General features: G+C 25.8%; 2 protein-coding genes across 5 annotated transcripts in view; one reads left to right on the forward strand and one right to left on the reverse strand.

Annotated features, from left to right (window-relative positions):
* Positions 1-25,000, forward strand: part of LOC136091274 (uncharacterized) — a 182,726-nt gene that overhangs the window by 12,194 nt on the left and 145,532 nt on the right. For all 4 annotated transcript variants that reach the window (XM_065818612.1, XM_065818610.1, XM_065818613.1 and 1 more), the window contains exons 2-5: positions 4,421-4,475; positions 10,903-11,445; positions 21,994-22,221; positions 22,381-22,584. In XM_065818612.1, coding sequence (XP_065674684.1) covers positions 4,421-4,475; positions 10,903-11,445; positions 21,994-22,221; positions 22,381-22,584 — 1,030 coding nt within the window. The remainder of the gene's footprint in view (positions 1-4,420; positions 4,476-10,902; positions 11,446-21,993; positions 22,222-22,380; positions 22,585-25,000) is intronic.
* Positions 19,900-21,169, reverse strand: LOC136092431 (uncharacterized). Its single transcript, XM_065820671.1, has 2 exons — positions 20,813-21,169; positions 19,900-20,410 (listed from the first exon to the last, which is right to left on the reverse strand). The coding sequence occupies exons 1-2, from the start codon at positions 21,046-21,048 to the stop codon at positions 19,900-19,902; spliced, it is 747 nt and encodes a 248-aa protein (XP_065676743.1). The 5' UTR covers positions 21,049-21,169.

Here is a 25,000-nt window from a genome sequence, read left to right on the forward strand (position 1 = left end):
ATATGTAAAAGACAGTACAAAGTAATTTTATATCATTATAAAGCTGCTCTGAATAAGGATAAAACTAACATAACTAGAAAGTGTCATTATGTCAAATTAAATAAAAAGTTGATTAAAATTAAAAAAAAAATTAGTTTATGTAAATTAGACTGTCAAAAGGAAAATCGAAAGATTAGCAAAGCTGATCTTTCGATTCACCCAGGTTTTGTAAAAAATAGAATTAGGCCAGCTTAGCTGGCCTAACTCTATTTTTTACAAAACCTGGCTGCTTAGTTATTTGTGAATCAACTAAAACTAAATTATGTATTTATATAGAAAAAAGTTCAGCATGTATTTTAATACTTTTGATGTTTATTCTTATAAATAATAGTGTAATTTTATGTTGTTAATCCTTGATGTTTTTCTATGCACCACAGTTCATAAAGTAATCATAGGTATTTTTTAAATTAAAGGGCATTTTATATCATTTATTAAACTACACTTTCTGAAAATTTTGAGTACACCTGATGTACACATTCTGAAAAAAGGTTGCACCAAGCACGCTAGTTTTGTTGTGAATAAACAAATTTTTGAAGCATTGTTTCCCTGAGTTTGCTTAGTAAAGTTTTGTGGATCACAAGGTAGTTTTATTAAAATCTATAACTTTGTAATAGATAGTTAAAAAAACAATTTACTAGAAAAACTAGTTTGTTGGCTTAACTAAACAATCTGCAAATTTTGATTTTAGTTAATTGCTTGTTATATTTCTTATATAATTTTTTTTTTTATAATTTGTTATAGATAAAATATAGGTACAAAAATATCATTATACATATATTTTATTCACATCTAAAACCCTACGTTTGTTTTTACATTTCTAACTCTTTATTTATTTTTAAATTTCTAAATCTATTTTTGTTTTTACAATTATAACGTATATATGGTTTTATATTTACAACTCTATTTTTGTTCAATATACTCAAAGCCTAATTTTAATATATAATTTGTTAACACTATGAAAAAAATTTAGCGAAATAAATATTTTTTTAGGAAAAGAAAACACAAGAAAGTTGGTTCCAATTTTTTTTTTTTTTTTTTTTCTTACAAAAATAATTACTTTGATAAATTTGTTTTGGCTAAGTTTCTTTTCGCTAATTTCTTTTTCGCTAAATTTTTTTCCTGAATTTTTTCGCCAGTATTTGTGCTAAATTTTTATTGCTAAATTTTCTTCGCTAAGTGTTAATCTTGTTAAAGTTTTTTATTACATTATTAGGATGTGCACACATCTTTAAAATTGCTGAATCTTCAATATTCTTGACCTACATTGATTTTTAAAAATTCAAAGTCAAGAAGTGTAATTTATTAAAAAAATAGTGTTTTATATTGAAACTTCGAAATTTTCTCACATACCTACACATGGTAACATGCCTAATGTATTGTATAAAATTTCGAACTTTTTTTAATAAATCTCTTAATTCCTTATTTTCTGGCTGATTTAATTGTTTTATGTAAAAATATATATATATGTATATATATATATATATATATATATATATATATATATATATATATATATATATATATATATATATATATATATATATATATATATATATATATATATATATATATATATATATATATATATATATATATATATATATATACATGTATACATATATACAATTTTTTTAATAAAATTACAATATATTTTCGATGTGCCCTTTGTGAAAAATTTTAGATTTAAGGCTTTTTTTGATTTCATGCATAAAATAAACATGGTTTAATTAAAATATTTATTTTCCTTAAATCATTTTGAAAATAGTTGTAATGATAAAAACAACAAAAATGTTGATAATAATATAAATTATAAAAAAAGCAATAAAATTATTACAAGGTATAGTATTAACAATAATAAGTATTTTTACAATAATTGCAATGAAAACATATTAATAAATTTTATTATGGTAGTTATGAGCATAAAACCATTTATAATAGCAAGTTAATGATTTATTAGGATGGTATCGCTCATACCGAAAACTGATTAAATGAGTTACACTAGTTTTTGAATATAATTTAAGTAATAATAAGCAAATACATAAATTAAAATACATGGACTTTAAATTTATAGGCTTAAGCCCAAAGAACATTGGTAAAAATTAACATGTAGAAAAAAAAGAAGAATAAACAAACAAAAAGTAATTATATTAATTGCAGTAATAAGGAAAATAAAATGTTTTTCAGAATTTTTAAAGATCTATTTTGTTTAAGATGGAGAAAAAATGTTTTAGGATGTGTTTTTTGGACTCATTTAAATTGCATATAAGTCTCTTGTTCCATTTATAGATGCATTGACAAACAATAAAATGTTTACCATACTTATGTGTTTTCAAAGATTTTTAGTAGTATAGATAGTTTTAGTAGTATAGATTTAAAGATATTTAGTAGTATAGAATTGTACTTATCTACTTTCTGTGAGCAAATTTGTAATTGAAGATAATAAATTTTTATTTAAGGAGTCAAAAGAAAAACAAGATTAGCATACTTAACAAGCGCTGGAAATGTAGGAGTGTTGAATTTTTTGAAGGACACATATATTTGATTTAATTGGCTCGAAATTTAATAATGTTTAGATTCAATTTAGATATAGGAGATAAAATTTCAAAAAATTTGTTGGAGATAATAACAAACTGTAAATTTAGATATTTTAAATACTTTTGATAATTAAATAAATATTGGATTTGAGTTTATAAGCAACATATTTAAAAAAAAAGTGAAGTTAAAAGGGTCGGTAATAAAAGTTTCACTTCTTTACAAACAGTTGGGGATGATTTATTAAAAATCTATACATTTATTAGAGTGCTTATGTCTTTCCTCGCGAAGTCGCGAAGATTTATTTACTAAGTTTAATTAATATAATTATCATATATTTATATCTCTTAAAAATACTTTCAAACTTGTTTATAAAGCGTGTACACGAAACAAATGTGAAAGTAGAAAATTCATCTAAAAAAAAGTCTTATTAATTTTTATTTAGAACTCAGTAATAATTATAATATAATGACATAAGAAAATAAAATGTTTCTAAAAATAAATATTTATTTTTGTAAGCATCTAATAAAACTTTTAAACTTTTGCTTCGGTGGTACCCATAAGCTTGCGCACAGAATAACAATCAAAACTGATGCTTTTTGATGACATTTTCAATTCTTTTAAATTAAGTTTTACAAATCTTAGTCGATTCTACATTTTTTTTTCAATAACTGCTCAGTACTTTTCAATAATTCTTATTTTTATGCAGTTTGGAGGATAAGCTGTTTCAGGCACAACTCTCAAGTCATTTTATTTACAGCATTTCATAGCCAGTCTACTATAAAAACTTTAAGCTAAACCTGGTTAGATTACATGTCTACTATCATATGATTTAATGAGACGTAAAAAAACGTTTTTTTAAACACTCTCTAAACATATTCTTTACCAAAAAATGTGTCGACTCAGAAATATGCAAATAGCTTGTGAAATTTGTTTGTGACAAGTTTGTAATTTTTATGTTTTTTAAAATTCTTATCTGCTTTTTCTCTATATTTGGCAACATAATAGAGAGTACCAGGAATTTGCTGACGAATAAAATCGAAATAAGTTTCATCATCTTCAATAATACAGTACATATCTTCAATAGTAATAATAATACTGAATACTTTAATAATTTGTAAGTAAAACTTAACAAATTAATTGGCTGTTGCGTTATTGTTTAAACTACCATTACTATTATCATTTATTTTAATTTTAAGTGTTTTGATAATGTAATGGTTTGTTTTTTATAATCGATTCATTAGTATTATTTTATTTTAACAATTATTAATAACATGTTTTTGCTTTTGTTAGACTTAATTATAACAAAAACAAAAATATTGAAGAAAGTTATAAAATTAAATTAAGTTAGTAAAATAACTAAATGATTTTCACCTGATGTGTTGTAAAATTTCTTTTAAAATTGTTGATCCTGCCTAACGATGAAGGTTAAAAATGGAGATGTTATTCTATATAGCTAAAATGTCTTCTAAATCTTAGCATTGCATAAGAATTGCTTCTAAGTTCTATATAGCTTGTGCTTTAGGGGGCTACTGCAAGACAGTACACGGGTAGGCTTAACATTTTCCCTGAATGAGTACTTTTATTGAGACACAATCTCTAGTTTTTACTTAAGCAAGAGCCTTAAGTTCTTTATTTTTTGGTTATTAGGATTTGCTTTTCCAACCAAATCCTAATAGACAACAGGCTATGAGAAGGGTTATACTGATAGCATGTTACAAGGAGTAGGATGATCATAATGATCTTAATCCTTACCAAATCCTGGATAAAAATTATTTAACCTGTATTTATTAAATTATCGTTCTAGCTAAGTACTTGCTCCTTTATTAATAATGTGTATATATTTTAGATAAGCTTAGTGTTGAAATTAACTATGCTGTTGCAGGATGCTCAAGGAGATATTGGTATGTCAGGATTGTGTTTTAGCATATAATTTTATGCCTTTAATCCTATTTTTGCTAATATTTTAAATACTTTAATTTATTATAAAATTTTTTCATGAAAGATGAAAAAATGTAGTTATTTTATTCTTATACGCATAAAGCATTTTAAAGTATGGTTAACTGTATTTACTATGACTGGAATGTGGGTCCTTTAGCTTTAATAAATATCGTGTTTTATACTAATTTTTACATTATTTTTTTCGAGCGCAAAAAAAAAGCTCAAAGTTAATATTTTTTGACGTAAAACCATTTAATATGAACTAAAAAACTGTTTAACAAATATAGTATTATATAAACGATTGCGAGATTTTAAATTGCAAGGATATTGATCATAAATTTATTGACTGTGTTATCAATGTCTTTATTAATCACGTGTTATACTTTTAGTTCAATAAACATTTAACCTTTGGAATATTGACAGTAATTAGTGGCTATAGTTACCAACTAGGGACTTAAGTTAAGAAATAAACTTGGTATTTTGATATATTTTACTTAACTAGTTAATAAATTAGTTAGATTTTTTTTTTTGCAATAACACTGCTTTACAAACACATTATATTCGCGGCCTTCTATAATAACAGGCCTTGAGATCGCGCAACAAAGTCGTTGAACTAAAAGCCGATTTCTAATACCGTGTTAATATTTTCATTTTTTAACATTAGACGAAAGTTTGCATTTGCGCTTTTTTAATAAAGCTTTTAAATTTGATTGGTTTATAAATTAGTAAGCGCAACCTTAAACGTTAACGTTTTAAGGTTCAAGATGTTAGCATTGTAAGGTGATAATGTTGTCAACCTAACAATAAGATATTTTAATAATTAGAATACCTTTAAAATGCTGTGTGCCTCTTTGCAAGTCGAACAATCACTCTACTACAACAAAAATATCAATTTATAAATTCCCGAAGAATCCAGAGGAGAGAAAAAGATAAAAAGCAAACATTTGAAAGCAAATATGGGAAGCAACAGTCTTTAAACCCATCATCTGTTTTTAAAATACTCCGCTTGAAATTAATGCTGTATTTATTGAAATTTTTTTTTTTTGAATGTTGTTAATGTTACAGCACCTAGCGCTGGTATTAGAAATGTATTACGTGAAGAAATCCACTCAGTTGATGATCAACAGTTACAGCTGCTACGAGATATTGCCGAATTGTCAAATTTCACGAAATCTACAGGTAAACGTGTAAAACAGCTAACGTTAGATACTTACAATGCAATGGCGCATACATGTTATGGCTTAACTGATATCGTAGAAACTTTGTTGAGTAATGGAGCAAAGCATGTCTTATTAGGTTGGTTTTCAACAGATCCACTTTATAAAGCTTTTTCTAAGCTTCGACAGGAATCTGGAGATACTTACTATATAAACGCTAAATCTGTAACTGAAAAAAATAATACTCAACTTACTAAAATGATATTACAACTTGACATTCCTGTTGATGGTATCGATGGTCATACTTGTGACTCATGTTTTAGAGATATTTTAATTGATGAAAAAGAACTGCTGGATAATATACATGATCTAGAAAGCTCATCTAATTAATCTACATTAGTGGCTAAAGTTTACATGGTTGGCTATGAGCAAAAAAAGTGAATCAAAAATTTATGATATTTAATTGTTATGCTTTTTATTTCCTCTTTAGCCTTTATGTCTTTCAATATGTTTGAATTTGTGAATGTTTACTCTCTTGAGATATATTGATAAAACCTTTTTTTTGCATCAATCATTTTTGTTGGTTTTTTTAATGTTGGTGATTTTTATTTTACCTCTTTTTTCTTTATGTTTCTGTAAGCAAAAAAAAACAAAAAAAAAAACAGTTATCTTTCCAATATATAGATATATACTTTGTTATGGTTCTGCTTGTTATTGATACTATTTAACATTACATTAATATTCTTATTGAAATGTGAAAATAGTATTACATTAATATTCTAATAAAATGTGGAAATATATAATTATCTTTTAACAATTTTTTTAGTCTTTATTTTATATTTCCGTCTTTATTAGATATTTTTTATTAGAAAAGGTGGACTGCCATCCCATCCTACCTAATATAAAAACATATCAATATAAGTAAAAGTGAACGTTTAATCAGCCTTCAGTTTTTACGGCGTTTCGCGCGATGTCAAAGCCTGTTATTATAGAAGGCCGTCATTATATTACATGTGTAGATTAAAAATACAAATTTGACATTTAAAATTTTGTTTATATTTAATTTTTGCAATGCATAGTTTTTTTTGTTGCTTTTATCAGTTAATGGAGTTCTTTGGTTTAATGATTTGAGAAAACTCAACAAGTTTAAACGTTGTTTAAGTCTAATTTATAATATTAAACCTTGTTATAATATTATAATATTATAATATTAAATATTAATATTAATAACTTATAATATTAAACGTTGTTTAAGACAACAAAAATGCATTAAAAATATATTAAAAAGTAATACGACTTTTTCTTTTATTCTATTATAGTTATATACAGTATAACTACTTAAATTTAACAGTTCAATTTAACAAAAAAACAGTCGCTGTTGACCTTTGTTTTTAACGCCAAGTTTTAAAAGTTTTTGTTTTGGTTTTTTTTCAGACTCTGGAGAATATAAATTACAATAGTTTTTAAAGAAAATACTTGAAAGTGTAACACCATGGTTTCTGTTCATATTTTAGTTATAGGATTCTGATACAAGCATTATTAGATTACACAAAGAAGATATGCATGTATTATCAGCTACTTCACAAAACATAATATAGCAATATATTACAAATTGACAAACAAAATCACCAAGTATAGTTAATCAATTAATTTCCTCAGTATAATCTATAAATTTCTCATAATAAATATATGAATCATCTGAATCTTTGTCAATTTGGACAATATAACTTTTCTATTTCTGGCAAATTATCAAATGTCAAAGACTTTTCTTCATTTAAGTAAAAACAACATCTTACACAAGAATGACCTGATGTTGTAAAATTAAATCAATACCATACTTGCCTACTTGCAAAAGTCGTTTTGTTTTTATGATACCCACTTTCTCTAGCATTTGTTGAACAGTGATAAAATATGTACCTCCTGATCCCCGTTTCAGTTTTCCAAACTGATTTTTTAGAGGATCAGTTGTAACCGTTCAAAGAAAACATATTTATGACTTGCAGACAAGAGGATCTTTGATAACTCCACAAGACCATTACAAGTATGATAGATACTTTTAGAAGTATCTTTAGTGAAGTTTTAAAAAAGAACTAATTGAGAAGAGCACATTTGCTTAGCCATGTTGCCAATTTCTAACAGCTTTTGAAGGTTAAAATCATCAGAAGAGAAAATAGCAACCCGGTTCGGATCACGAATATGTACATTTGCATAAAGACTATAAACATTAACAATTCTTCGAAATTCAGTTATTATTGAAAGAAAAAAAATAGTATCATCAACATCTTTTAACTCTGGGTGACATTTTAAAACACAAACTGTTTCTTTGCAAAATACTTTCAGACAAGTTGAAACTTTTCGCCTTTCAATTGGTGTTGGAAACTCAGCAACATCTGTAAGTTTAGACATTTTAATCATTTGATTTGATTCTAATTTATGCAATGCTTTAATATGAGACTATTTGCCAACTGTTTTTTCTTTATTAACAAAAAGTTCAAGTTACTATGACTTTTCAGTGATCCAATTATTGCGAATATTTTTTAATAGGTGCACAAAATTATACAGAAGATATATATTATTTTTTGTTTGCCAAAGTAAGCCGTCTGTTTCAAATTTCTTGAAAAAGACTTGAATTACCCTGTTACCATTACAAACTATATGATAACATGACCATCAGGTGCTTCTATCATAGATGAAAGAAAAAAAGTTTGTTCCAAAAGATAATTTAAATCGATGTCACGCACAGGAAGCATTTGAAATAAAAATTTGGATCCACCAAACAAAGTAAAAACAATAAAACTTAAAACAGTATTTGCAAGAACATTTGGATTATTAACTGCTTTTCCAAAAACTATTCCCCCATAGTACTGCCACATAGTCTTTACATAAACTTCACCTAATAGAAGAATGCAGTTTTTATGTCTAATGTCTGTTATGTTTGAAAAATTTTTTTTTAAGTCTTTTGTAGATAAATATCTTCATAAATAGATTTTACTTTTGATGTTAGTCTTGTTAATGTTGTAATGCTGAGAAGTTCAAAGTCTTCTCGAAGTCGATTATATGTAGCACGTGACATTGCAAAGTACTCAAAGGCTTTAATCATTGTTTCAACAGAGTACTTTTTAATTGTAACAGGTTTATCGCTCATTAAAAAAAGTTGCTGTTGAATAATTTTTTTTTACTGCTTATTTCATATGAATATAAAAATCGAACTGCTTCTTCAATATGCGACCATCTATTCAATATGGTAATTCTGTTCTGTGAGAGTGTTTTAATTAAGCTTTTGACACCAAAGAGAAAAGATTTATGCTGAAACTTATTATTTATTTTTAGAACAAACAATGGAACACCTTTGTCATGAACAAAATCTAAAGATTGCATCAAAACTTTTTCTGTTTTAGCATTAAATACATTAATTCCATTAAATTTATAGTTTTCTATGTTTGTTTTCAGATCATTAACAGATTTTATATAATCTTTTAAATTAAAAGCAGACAACTCGTCAGGATGAACATTTCTATTTTCTGCATGTTATCTTGAAGTTGTCCAACAGGCCAGTGCCTTTCACAAAGAATGGTGTCTTTCTTATCTGGTATGTTGTCTCTTGGTATAACAGCCAACCACTTTTTTCTTTCTTCAGAACTTTTATCATAATTGCCGTTGTAATTTGTGACACAGCCTTTATAACCCATGTTTATTACAAAGTAAATTAAAAATTTAAAAATTGACTAAATAATTTAGGTAGCACTTTGACTTTATGTTACAAAATAAATATAGGAAAAACAAAATTTTCACCTCCAGTTTATGACGCCATCCGCATGGTTAATAGTTAAAAAGTATGCCATGCGAATTCTACTGAGAATCAAAATCGCATCTAAAACTCTTGCATATACGCACAAAACACAGTAATTAGATATTATTCAATATTTTCTTTATTATTCAATATTTCTTTTTATTCTTATTATTCTTATTATTATTATTCAATATTTCTTATTATTCAAATTTTCTTAGTATTAAATGCACATTTAAAACTTTTCAGAAAATGTGTTATTGACGAATGCATGTTGGCTATTTCACCGAGTAGAAAACGTACCAGAAATACGTTTTAGACGCGTAGATTATTGGACACATAACAATATTTATTACATGAATATACAAACGCGCACGCGCATTGGCTTTTAAAATAATAACAAAAAACTAATACTTTAAAATTTTGTTAAACTAACAATTTCAGTGTTTAACATGCAAATCTATATTATAGTTTTTGTATTATTCTAATAAAAATACATGTTATATTTATTTTATAATAACAAAATTGCACCAAAATCTTCTGCTAGTATACTTATGTATTATTTACCTTGTGTTATATAAATTTTTTATTTCTTAAAATTTCTTACAAATACTGTTTTTACAACTAAAAGTACACTAGTACAACATAATATTCAAAAGTTACAATTACAGGCAAACAATTGAAATTTATTTTATTGAAAGATTTGACTGCATTCGCCTTGGTACATTATAAAGATTTGACTGCATTTGCCTAGGTACATCATAGTCGCCTTGGTACATCATAATTGCCGAAAGATTTGACTGCATTCGCCTTGGCACATAATTTAAGATAATAAGCTCCTTCACAGTTTTCTAGCTACAATATTTGTCTTTTGAACAAAAATATTTTTCAAATTTTTAAAACAGCATTACTATTTTTGATCATCTAAACTTTTACAAGCATTATTTGTTTTAAAGATTTAAATTTAACGTTTTTAAATACTATATCTATTTGTTGAATTTCATTCTATGTTTGTATGTTTAATTTCTGTTTTTGAAGATTATGATTGAAATATTCCAAATATTTTTAAACTTGATTTTACAGTTTCCGTGAATATGTGAAACTAGTAGTTAGCGATTAACAATTAGCTGTTAACGCAAAAAATATTTCTTTGATTTAACAAGTTAACTTTATAAAAAATTAAAACTTCGCTAACAGATCTAAAATAAAATTAACTTTATAAAGTTAATTTTATTTCAGATCTGTTAGCGAAGTTAAATTATACGCAAACTGTGGCTACCATTGACTGTTATATACGCCAATTTCTAAAACAGTTTATCTAAAACAAATTCAATAGAGTTTAAAAATAACTTAGTATAATGTTGAGTTATTCTAAAATGCACACACTGCATACACATAAATTTATAAAATCTATGAATAAATTTTTCATTTTATTTTATTTTTTAGATTTATTTGTTTTGAAAGAAAGTATCAGTGTGTCACAAAACCAGCTTCTCAAAACATTTAGTATCTTTCCAAAAATGTTTGAAGTAAAATTTGAAGCTTGTGTATTTTCGCTTGCTTTCAGCTCAGAGAATAATAATACCTGTGATAAAAACTGGTTAAACTTGTTTAGTTTTGAAAAAGTAAGTGAAGATATTTTGTCTACAGGATGTGAAACAAGAAAAACTTTTATTTCAGTATGGCTAAGTTCATTAAATAACACAAATATTCCTACTTTGACTGTAGATGCAGAGATAGGTGGCAAAATAGTATTAAGTTTTGTAAAAATAGAACCTTTTTCTTTTGGTTGCACAAAATTTAATATAATCCAACATTTAATTGATGATTACGACAGTTTTTCAATTTCAGTTAATGATTCGTATATAGTTACATCAAAAAATATAACTGTAAAAGAGATGAGTAATATTGAAATGTACGTTTCTAGTTTTAAATATAATGCTCAACCAGGATACATAAAAAACCTTAGAGTCACAAAGCTATGTTCAGGTTAGTATTTTTAGTTTCGTTTAAAGTATCTTAATTATTTCCCATGTTTTTAAAATCTTTACTTTTTTAGACTGCCTAGTTATATCTATCAAAATAATAATCAATTATAAGATAAATTAACCAAACTTGTCGACCGCTTACAAAATATTCTAGCCAGTCAATATATAACTAGACTTTTTACTTTTGTCAAAATAAAAGGCCTATGTTGATTTTGTTAATTTTTATGTTAATAATTGTCTTTCAACAAATAAATGTAATTTATGTAAATGTAAAAAAAAATAATACAGTTTATAAAAATACGAAATATAAACTTTTACGTCAAAAGTTGTCTTTTTACATACAAATGTAATTTATATGTGAAAAGTGACTAATAATATTGTTTAAATGCGCCTTATATTCCTCGATTTGTTGTATTTTGTAACCATAAATAGAACAAAAAATAATAAACTCAGAAATTGTAAGATCTAAACCCCACTGATTTTTGGGTGAAGATTGTTTAAATTTTACCTAATATTATTATTTTAGCCAATTTCTGACATTTTTAAATTTACGTTTTTACTTAAAAATTAAACTTTACAATTAATAAAAAAACAAAAATTCCTTTGTTATTCTTAAAGTGCGGAACTTAAATAAATAAATTATAAATTCATACTTAAATTATAAAATACCAAGAAATAAAATTCAATTGATTGAATTAGGCCTAGGCAAGGGATAAGTAGTGCAAATTTTCTTAAATACAAACTTTCAAGGAAATTAACATTTGTTTGGTGTACAGAATAACAAAAAAATTCATTTTTTAAAATTTTTTATATTAAAGTACTTTGGTCATTACCACTATTATATATGGTAGTCATCTCACTATTGATTTATATTCAAGACCTGATAATAGTTAGTAAGTAGAGTGACAATTTTCAATACTTTTTCAAACATAATTGTTTAAAGCTATTGAGAATATAGTATTTTAATTTACTAATGGTAGTGCACTGCGTCTGTTAATTCACTTTGTTTTATTGTACATTTGCTTTCCAAGGCGTAACTTTATGCTGTTTATTTGTTATTAATTTGTACTTTTTTTGAAGAAGGACAATATCTACTACTTTATCCATTTTCGATGTCTTTTGAGAAAGTAATTTTGTTGAACTATGTCATTTCGTAAAAACAAGTTGCAATATTTACTTAATATTATTACTTCTGTTAATAAGAAGTCATTAAAATTACAACTTTGGAATAATTAGCAAGATTGAAATAACTGTATAGTTCATGTCTTGGAATGACATGCTCTATCTCTGATATCCAAAAGTAACCTAAAATTTTAAGCATAACAAACCACCACTTTACTGTTTGAATATGTTATTCACAAAAAATTGTAGTTACTGAATTGTCTTTCGATTAAACTATTCTTACCTCTTGCAAAAATTACCAGACATTCTTGCTTTTTGTAAGACTAATTTAAATTCGGCTGTTTCTTTTTCAGATGTCAGTGTTGACGGCTACAATCCTTTGATTTAAAGGCTCTAATAATCACCTGCTTGTGATGGGCATATAATTACGCATCGATTCACCTATTTGTTGAGAAATCAGCATTAAATCCTCTCATCAATCTTTTACGTACTTTCGCATAGCACCTTTTCACTCTGTTGTCTTTCTCTTTACTTTTTATGGTTTTCTCTTTTTCGCAAGACTGCACACATTTAGATATAATCTTATTGATGGTGACATTAATGCTCATCGCATTGAATAACTTGGCTCTAACACCACTAACTCTGCTAGCACTAAAGCCCACAGCTTCTGTATTTTTCGAATTCTTATTTTTTTAAATTACTTACTTAGATAATTAAATTTGTTACTCGTTTTCCAGACAATTTTTATCACTAACCTTATCACTTAACTCACTTTGATTTTGACTTATCTCTGATCCCAGCATAAGTTCAGTTACTCCTTGTTTTCCTTAAGGTGGTTACGATTATGCAATGATCTATATTGTTCTTTTATCTCTTACATCTTCTTTAGACTCAATCATCTCACTACTAACCTGAGGCTGACAGGAACTCTTTTCGTTATTTTTGGAAGGAAACTGTTCATAGTCGAAATTTTTATTAGTCAAAAAAAAACAAAAAGCTCAACTTAAATTTTTTTTTTTAATTTTGACTTAAAAAATCTTCGCATAAATTAGTTAATCATTAGTAATCACGTTTATTCTATGATCAATCGCAAAAGATAATTGTGAAAAATATACTTTTACTTAATAGCAATTTCAAAACTGTAAAAATTAGGTTTTCATAAATTTGTTTTATTAAGTTTGCTAAAAAAAATCTCTAAAAAAATTTTGGCAATTTATCCGGAAATACATATACGTTCATATAAATGCATATATATTTTCTTTTATATATTTATTTGTATATACATTTTTTAACATCTTATATACTGTATAAATATAAGAAATAAATATAAACAGTAAATGTAAAAAAACAAAAAATAAAATTATTATTCTATGATAAATCAAAAATAATAACGATAATGAAAATACTATTGCATTAAAGAAATTTCAAAACTAAAATAAATTAGGTTTTTATAAATTTGTTACATAAAGTTTGCTAAAAAAATTTTCTAAAATAATTACGTCTTCACGTTTAATGTATGTTTATCCGGCAATACATATACATTTATATAAATGCATATATAATTTAATTGATATATTTATTTGTTTATATATATTTTTTTATATTTTATATATTGCATAAATATAAACAATTAATGTAAAAAAAAAAAAAAAAAAGAAATATATATATATATATATATATATATATATATATATATATATATATATATATATATATATGTATATATATATATATACTGTATAAAGTGTATTATAAGTGCATTAAGCACTTTGGACATAGTTTGGAACTTTTAAAAGTAAAGAAAAGTTTAAAAACAACTGGTTTGAAAATGTTTTGAAAATTTAAATAAAATTAAAGAAGTAAGATTAAATATTTTAATATTTAATAATAGATTTAATTTAAATATAACAAAATAAATTTAAACAAAAATTTTTCAAAATGCTGAAGGTAAAAAAAATTTATTTAACTACCTGTTTTTTTGTGCTTTTTTTTTAAAAAAAACAAAAAAAGTTTTTTAATTCAGTGAAAATATATTTTAAAGTAATTAATTATTGCCTTATGTTTTCCGTATGAACTACTTCAAAAAAAGGTTTTAGCGTAACGCGAAAGTAAACTCGGTGTTTTTCGTAAAAACAGCGTAACACCTAGCAAGGCCTGCATTTTATTAAAATTTTAAAATGCTGTTTATACATACATACAACATAAATATTACATTGTTTTTAAACATCAGCAACAAGCTAAAGGTTATTTAATGTGATTTTGCAAAGTTGTTAATTGCTACAGAATCATTTTCATCTTTGGTCTAGTAAGGTACTGTACAAACAATAATTTTCGGCATTTTTTTTCGTTGTGTTTTTTTGTCCCGTCCTTGTAAAAGTCTTTTTTGAATTTATACCATATCATTCATGACACAGATTTATTCAAATATTTTTTTCATAGATTACATCAATTTGAAAACTTGTTTTGTGAATAAGTTTGCATATAAATTTAATATTCACTATAAATTGTTTTCCTTTAATCCATTATTTGGAGTTTTTATGTCTGTCTTTGAAAAATATCAGCTCTAATTTCAGCATGCTGTAGTCATGTTGTCATTCCTTTTTTATGTGTCAATTTATTAAAAATAATATCACATAACTTCTTTTTCAAGAATGTCAAGATTGTCTATGTAATCTATTGTCCTATTAATTTTTGTTCTCAATTTACAAGGTCATTGTTAGTAACAAAAATAAAAACAAAAAATAAAAACTCCCTATTGTAACAATTTGTTACAATAGGGAGTTTTTATTTTTCACCACTGAACATTTATATTATCTCTTTACCATCTATGTTTTAAGCAATGGACTGGGTGTAATCTCTTAAAGTGTCTTAAATAATAATGGCAAAACAGCTTCTTTTACTGTCAATTTAAAACCACAACATTTAATTTAATTATTGAGAATTATGATATGACTTTTGTTTGAGATATAAATCTATTTCTTTTTTAGTTCTACTTGGTGCTTAAAACATAGTTTAAACTTTAATTAGGTTTAAAATTTAGCCCCTTTCCCCTTATTTGTTCCTTTGGCACTTTGCCGCCTTTTGCTTCCTACAACAATATATAATATATATTTTGTTAAATGATATTTACTTTTAGTTCTTATTTATAATAATGTTATATTTACTAAATTACTTTCACTAAATCTAATGAGTTTACTTAGTAAACACAGACACGTCTAGAATAAATCAATACTTAGTCAAAATTGTTTAAAGTTTGTCCCAGTTAAATGTTTAGTTACCTATTATTGATAAATATTGATGCTTGGTTTTGGATCATTTCTATTTTCAATATTTATATATTAATTAAACGTTGATAAATGTTTAATTAACATATACATTAAGATAATTAAGGCTTATATTATAAATCTATTCATTTATACGTTTTAAACGTCAAATAAATGTTTACAATTTAACTAACCTTGTAAACACATCAACATTTGATCAAAGTTAAATAACATTATTATTTATGTTAAAAAACGTTGGAATATTGTTGCAAACTATGAAAAGGGTTGGTAACGTTAAATTTTCAAACGTTATTCAACTTTGGAAGTTCGATGTAAAAGCAACACATTTTTTTTTCACTGGGAACATAATTTTATTAGTCTGTAAACGCTTAATAGGCTTTGAATAAACGTATACATAAAATGGTTTGAAGCGTAAGTTGCAAATCTTTTAATTAAACGTTTTTTTATAATAGTTAATATCGTGAACCTTAAAATAATGCTTAATAAACGTTTACATTAAAAGAATTGAAGCGTATGCCAAACTTAAACATATGTATATATGTATATAATATATACATATCAGGGGCGGACGCAGGTTTTTAATTTCCCCCGTCAAAAAAATGCGCCTTACGCCATGTTGTAAGTGACGCAACTACGCCCACAAAGCAAATAGAAAAAATGGGGAGGGGGGAGTAAGGGCGGATCCCGACCATGTAGTAAAGGAGGGTGGGCAAATTTTTCTTTTCGTTCGATCCAAACGATTAAAGGGGGCGATATACAGGTTTGACAGGTTTACAGATTTACAGGTTTAACGATTTTTAGGCAGGCAAGCCCAAAAAAAAGAATTTAGACTACACAATTTTATGCCACTTTTAAACAGCATACCAAATTTACTTACGTTTTTACAAAATATTATTATAAAAAAAAACATTTAAGGGGGGCCATCGCTCCCATAGCCTGCCCCCTATGTATCCCCTAAATCCTCCTGACTTTGGGCTAAAGGATTTAAAGGGATTTTCCTTTTGCTATTTTATTGAGAAGCCCATATCTTAGTTTTACTTTGAAACTTTTTTTATATATAAATATATAAACCAACAAATGATTGTTTCGCCCAATATCAGGGCTCATCAGCATGTCTAGGAATATATTTATTCCAGACATGGACAATCGGAGAAAGAAAAATTTAGCACTGAAAAGACAAAGACAAAAATACAAATGAATTTATATACATCGTGTAATAAAAAGTTATATATATTCTTATATAACAAGATTAAAAAAAAAAAGACATACCAAGTTAAGCCTTAACAACAAGAAAGAAGATCATTTTTGATCAAATAAAAAGAAAGCTAATGGTTTTGACAACTACAGCAAAAAACTGATTTAAGTGGTACAAAAACTTATGAATGTTATTAGGTTGATTGAGAGAAAATTTTTTGGAAATAATTTTTTTAATTTTTTATTTTATTATCGCTAAATTAGAAAATGATATAAAGAGATGGTCAAAAAGAGATGGTTAACGTTTGCCTGAACTTTGACCACTAATCATATAGCTAATCCCAAACAAAAGTATGGGGTTACATTTAACCCGTCCTGTTAAGGACACCATTGAAGTCTTGGCCTTTCCAGGGGTTTCCATGCCTATTTGTTAGCTATTATATGAAGAGAGGTGATAATAAACAAAAATTTCTAAAGTTGTTGGTGTGTATTAGAATAAACAGTATAGACACTAATCATTGAAATCAAGTCGTCTATTTTTTATAGAAAATCTATTGATAACATTATCAATACAAGGAACAATTTCTTGATGGATAAACATTAATGCTAAACCGTTAAGTCGATCTTCTGACATTGTTGTTCTCGTATAGTCTTTTAACCGACGCATAACAGAAAAACTCCTCTCACACTCACATGAAGTAACAGGAAGTGACCCAAGTATCCTTAAAGCTATCTTAATATTTTCAAATCCAGGAAATGATATCGATTTAAGAGTTAAAGATATATTGTCAGGAATAGTCCCAGAGAAACTTTCCCAGTATTTTTCCCAAAGAACTAGTTCCCCATTCAAAGAACTGATATTAGGGAAATCATCTATATAAAAATCACAGAATATTTCAAACTGCTTCCTCCAACACAATTGGGTTTTGGGTCTTTTAAGAAAAGAAATAATATTAAATGGAATAATTGATAACCCTTTATATGCAGCTACAGTTTCTGATTTAAATCTTGTAGATATAGATGTAGATACATGATCTATAAGAGGGATAGTAACAGCTCTTTTAAAGTATTCTGAAACAGACTCTGATGGAACATTAAAACGATTTTTTTGAATAGAACAGGTTCTTGGTTTCAAAACAAAAATTTCAGCTTTACTTGAAAGCAAACATGCTGCTTCATAGCACTTGTTATGAAAACTATCTATATCATTTCTGACGGAAATAAATGTATTTTTAAGAGCTGTAATAAGATGCAAACCGTCTAAGATATCAATAGTTTTTGATTGCAGCAACCGAGTAACAGGTAAAGTAAAATCAAAGACACGTGTTGTCACAACTAAAGTAAAGACAAATTGAAAAGTGCCAATGGAATTTAAAAAAGTAAAAGATTTGTTTTGTGTGTCTTTGTTAACAGAACTCTCAGGGGAAGCCATGATACATAAAGCATGAAAAATAGATAAATAATGCTCAAGAAAAGTGTTTAAACCATCTATACGCTCAATCCATCTAGTTCTACAGATATCTTTTAATTTTTTTTTATGCGTTCGAGGTTCACGCTCTAAAATGCTAGCTTCTAAAAACTTTTGTCTATTTTCTGAATAATTAAAAAAATAAGAAAGTTCGCGAACTTTATTAAAAACCTCTGAAACTAATTGGACATTACACAATTCACAAACTGATAAGTTCAGTCGATGGCTATGACAATGTGTATACGAAGCCTTTGAATTTATATTAAGAACCTGAGCAGAAAGACCATTTATATACCCAGAGACAGAACTGGCTCCATCATATCCCTGACCCCTACAGTTTTTTATATCTAGATTTAAGTTGCTTACACAATTTAAAAGAACATTAAGCAAATCTTTTCCTTTAACTCCTTCACTACAATGAATAAATTGAATAAAGTCTTCTCTGATATTGAAATCACTATCAACAAATCGTAAACTAATGACATTTGCTCTTTAGTAGATGAGTCACAGGCTTCATCTGCAATTATTGAAAAAAAAACATTTTTGCGAACTTCAGATGCATGTAAACCATTTTTAGTTGACTCGTGATTTGAAAATGATCTAATAGCATCAGACCATTTATTGAAAGGCTCCAAATACAAATGTGTTAACTTACGTGATCTTAGTTTGAATTTATTGCCAAATAATACACAAGACAAACAAAATGCACCATCAGTACTTTTAGAATATCTCAGCCAAGAAAACTCTTTCAACCAAAGATATCTAAACTGACGACCAGAATCTTTTGGGAAAATGTAATCTTCATTAGGAATAAACATATTTTCAATTAATAAAAAAATTTCATGGTCAGTTAAAAATTCAACCTTTTGTCTAAAGAAAGCAACATCATTTTGCTCAAAAGACTGGAGAGCATTTAGTACTTCTTTAGGTGGTAAAACAATGTTCGAAGGGCATTCAATATTATTATTATAAAAATTAGGTACTTTCCTGATGCTTGAAGATTTTTTAAAAAAAGATTTTGATAGAACACTGTCCTTAGATGTCTTTGAGTGAGAAGAAACATCTTTACTTAATGTTAATGATTGAGAAGATGTTGTCGATTGAGAAGAAGCCATTGCTAATTAAGAAGAAAATCTATTTGATTTTAGAATACAAGATGTATTTTGTAAGACTGCACTAGTAGGTTCTAAGTCTGGGTTTGTTTTATGAAAGAATGTAAGGATAGAGTAGGGCTTTTTATTTGGATTTTTGGCTACTGTGCTGGGTACAATTGTAGCAACTTGATCAATGGTGGTCTGTTTTGTATCTAGAAATTTATTAGGTGACAAGACTGGCAGCAACTTTTTCGAAATTATTGTTTCTGATTTACGCTTTTTAGGAATAAAAATTAGTGGGACATAGTGATTATGCTGAAATGTACCGGACTGAAAATTCCCATCATAACAAACAAAATGTAAAATGGAGAAAAACATTTAATGGGAGTACGTGGTGAGATCTCTTGGTTAAAAAATATTTTATACTTTTCAACACCGAAATCTGAGTAACAGGAAACAATATTACAAGAAAGAACTGATGATAAACCTAACAAACATAAAAAACCAGCCCATTTTTCTGTGCTCTCACAGTTTGCAATTGCTTCAGCTTTAATAATATTATTATTTTCGAAGCCAGAATCTAATGCAGAATGAGATACTGACATACACAACAAACTTTTGAGATTAATAAAATGAGAACTATATTCAGAAAATATTTTTGAAAATAAAGGATGCTTACAGTAATAATCAGCATATATATAAATTTCAAGGGACGTTAAAACTCTTAACACATTCATCAGTGTATTGTCAGCAACAAAAAATAATGATGCAGAGCTGTACATACAACTTCCAGATGCTTCAGACCTTAAGAAAAAAAATATATATTTACTTCATGTTTTTAAGAGCTAAACTTCTTTTATTAATAAATTTAAAATTGAGTAAAAAATCTTTGCTTTTTGAACAAATTTATAAATCAAATAAATAGCCAAGAATTCAGACAAACCAACTTATGATTTTGACATGTAGGAATATAATTTATACATCATGAACATATTATATACATACATGTCAAAATCATTTGACGGTGTTGACACTTATTAAATGTTGATTAGTCAACGAGTGTAATTTGTTATAGATTAGATTAATACGGTATTAACAATAAATATTTTTAAAAAAAAGTATTAAATTTTGTGTTAAAACATATTAACTAATTGTAATAAAATACAATAAGATAATTATTTTTGAAAAAAAAGTAAAGTGACTTACCTTAGAGCAATACAATGCATTTTATTGTCTTTTAAGTAAGAAAGGATACAAACTTCTGCACATATATTTCTTCTTATTGTGCCATCAATATATCGACTTAAAAGACCTTCGTTACTAACCCTTTTGTTATTGTTGTAAATAAATGTATCCAATAAAGTTTCATAAAATGTATTTAAATCGACAAGATTATCGGTTTTAAATCTTTTAAGTACATCATCAATCAAGTTGTAAGCCATGCTTAAACGTTAAAAATTTAAGGAAATACTTTGTTTATAGAACGGAGTTCTTTGAGTTCCTTGAGTTCTTTTGAGTTGTTTATCGATCTTTGCAACCAATCAAATTACTGCTGCAAGTGCTGCAAAGGATAGTTTACACTAGACATGTTTTTTTTTTAAACGAATCAGATTGTTACTTTTAATAGCGTAAACCAATGAACTTATCCATTTTTCTCATATCCTGCAAAGTAGAGTTTACATTAGCAAGTTTTATAAAATAGTTTTCTCATATCCTGCAAAGTATAGTTTACATTAGCAAGTTTTATAAATAATTTTCTAATATCCTGCAAAGTATAGTTTACATAAGCAATTTTTATAAAACACTTTTTCAAACGTCCGCAAAGCATAGTTTTCACTATAAACTTTTTCTAATTATATTTTCTAACAAAAATATATAGATCGGCAATTAATATTAGGTGGGCGTTAGACGTCATAATAGTTATTTTTATTTTTATTTTTTAACCCCGTCACTTGCAGCACTTGACGGGGTTTAAGTCCGCCCCTGCATATGTTGGAGGTTTTTTCTAAATTTTATTTTTAACAGAAAAACAACTAAAAGTAAACGTTTTGTATAAACACTTGACATTTTATAGACGTTAATGTGTTTCTTAAGAAGTAAAACTTAATTTTACTGAACTCAGAAGAGTGTTCAGCAAATCTGTCATAATATATTTTTAAAATGCTGTTTGAAAAGACTTTTAATGAGTTGCTCCAACGCCAAATTTAATTTTTTTTAAATCCCTGGGTCAATTGTAATTTTTATTATTACAACATTTAAATATAATGGAATATTAACAGACAGCGCTGCAAACATAAATGTTATACCTTTTTAAATATAATAAAGTTATACTACTATTTAAAAAATTTCTTATTAAAAGCAACAGTATTTTTGTCTTTTGATTTAAGAGCATAATCGTTTTAATTGCCCTAATGAATGGATAGGACATGGAAGATACTGTTACCTCTTTAAGGAATCAGAGCTACAAAAAACAAATAAATGGAGTTATGAGAAAGCCCGCTCTTTGTGTCAAAATTTTGGCGGAGATTTGTTAAGTATAGAAAATGAAGTTGAAAATAGTTTCATCAAAGACCAGTTTATAAATGGTAAAATTAAAAGCAATAGACAATGGATTGGTATGATAATACTATTAATTTCATTTTATTTCTAAGTATTTTTACTTTTAATCAAATATATAGTATACATAAAGTTTAAAGTTTTTAAAAACTAATTTTAATTGCAAAATTGATAAATATTTGAAAAAATAATTAAAAAAAAGTAAATCATTTTCAAAGGTCTCAAATTTATCAAAACTATCCAGACTAAGCGAATATTTGAGTGGGTTGATAATACTAATACCACGTTTATGAATTGGGGTCATAATGAACCAAATAATCTTAATGGGAATGAGAACTGTGTGGAAATTAAAAGTAATGGTTGGAATGATTTATCTTGTGAAACGCTTCTCGATGGTTTTTTTTGTAAAAGCAAAGTTCAAGGTAAGCTTAATATTTGAAACAGATAATTTAGCAAGCATTTATATAAACTAAAAAGAAAAAAAACATTATGAGGTATTAAACTGTTTTGAAAAAATAAAAATTTGAAATTAGTGTAACTTGATCATACTTTTACTCTATATAATATAGCATTTAAAATCACTATGAACCAGTTCACTCAAAATTATTAGTTATGATATTACTTTTCAAAAAAATTCGGTGCGCTCCTCATCTTAAAGTTTTCATTTTTTCTATGAGTGATTATAGATACTTAGATAATACAGTAGTGGTGTTGTGGTAAAGAGTTCGCCTAATAAGCAAGAAGTTTCGAGTTTGATCTTCACCACATTCCCGGTATTACAGCATTTAACTTGTTTCTCTGCTCAGAGGCCTTGTTCGTCAAATTTCCTGTTTCGAAGTTAAAGATTTGAAACGTAGTCTCCTCGACTGTAGTAACCTTCTCGGTCTTGGGGAGGTGAATAAAATTTAAAATTTAAATAATATTTTACAATGATCCCTTATCTATTTGTTTGAAGTCTTACGCATTAAATGCTTGTCAATAATAAGTTCACTTAAGGGTTTGACAAATATATCTTAATGAAATTTAAAAATGATCGGTTTTTAAAATTCAAAAGATTTTAAATTGAATAGAGTTCACAAGACAAAAATGTTTGCATCAATTAATCAAACTAAGATAAAAAATATTTTAATGCAGTCATAGTCATGAGTTTTCTCAGCACCAAATATTATGTTTTTATTTATTTTACTAGTAAAATGCTGTTTTAGTTGACTGTATTTTTGAAATATACTGCCATAATTATTCCATTACCGAGCAAGCACTGTGATATGGGTACCGATTGGGACCCGTGCAGGTTGTCAACTGGGCCCCATATAAGAAGTCCTCCGGGATCCCGGCGGTATTTGGTCACGGTTTCTATCTGGGATCCAGATGGATTTGCTCGCCTGGGAACAATTGCAAATCTTGCAAATCTACTTAAAAATTGTTAAAAATATATAAGAGAAACTATATAATTTTTTATGCCTATTAGTTTTGAGTGAAAAGCACGTTAAAATTACATTATTATTAGGCCACGTTCTAAAAAACTCCGTAATCAGGTATCGTCTGTCTTCACGGTTGTCTCCAAATTAAAAGCCTTTAAAACGTTGTTAAAACTGTATTAACAAGCAATTCTTTCTTAATATAATATCATGCTTCAATGAGTGCTGTAAAAAAAAGTATATTTTATAAAATTATATTATTATATTTATACCTATAGATATTGTAAGATTTTAATGGTTTTTGCATAACATTTCTCAGACAATCTATTTTCACACATAATTTTATTCGTAATAATCGGAGGAAATACCATTATCAACTACTAAGTTGGAATTCTCAAAAACATCCCTACATGAGTCACCAAATCATTCCAATAGACAATACTATACATCATTATTATTATCACTACATTTACAAACTTTCATATTTATTACTTCGTAAAACTGCAGACACATTCTAGTCAATTTTAATAATCAGCATGCAAATAGTGCCAACAGTCATAATTAATCTATTGCAAATCATAAAAAACATTTTTATCTCTTATGTTGCAAGAAAATGGAGAAAAGAAATAAATACCAAGCATATAATATTACTAGATATAATAAAACCTCTACATATAAATATATATATATATATACATATATATATATATATATATATATATATATATATATATATATATATATATATATATTATATATATATATATATATATATATATATATATATATATATATATATATATATACATATATATTTATATATATGTATATATATATATATATATATATATATATATTTAAATATATGTATAAATATATATATGCATTTATATGTATATATATATATATATTTATATATATATATATATTTATATAAATGTATATATATAAATATATATATATATATATATAAAACTATATTATATATATATAAATATAAAATATATATATATATATATAAAACTATATATATATATATATATATAACTATATATATATATATATATATATATATATATATATATATATATATATATATATATATAACTATATATATATATATATATATAAAACTATATATATATATATAAATATATTTATTAGTTAAATTTTACCCATATATATATATATAAATATATATATATATATATATATATGTATATATATATATATATATAAACATATATATATATAAATATAATAATATATATATATATATAATATATATATATATATATTTATATATATATATATAAATATATATATATATATATATATATATATATATATATATATATATATATATATATATATATATATATATATATATATATAAATATACATATATATATATATATAA

This window comes from Hydra vulgaris, chromosome 15 (assembly GCF_038396675.1).
Source record: "Hydra vulgaris chromosome 15, alternate assembly HydraT2T_AEP".
Classification (NCBI taxonomy): domain Eukaryota; kingdom Metazoa; phylum Cnidaria; class Hydrozoa; order Anthoathecata; family Hydridae; genus Hydra; species Hydra vulgaris.

What these genes read in the sequence shown, in the direction of transcription:
- LOC136092431 (XM_065820671.1), bottom strand. Translation starts at nt 21,048, where the DNA reads ATGGCTTACAACTTGATTGATGATGTACTTAAAAGATTTAAAACCGAT. An exon ending in ATGCATTGTATTGCTCTAAG is followed by an intron (nt 20,411 to 20,812) that starts GTAAGTCACTTT and finishes TTTTTTCTTAAG; the next exon opens with GTCTGAAGCATCTGGAAGTT.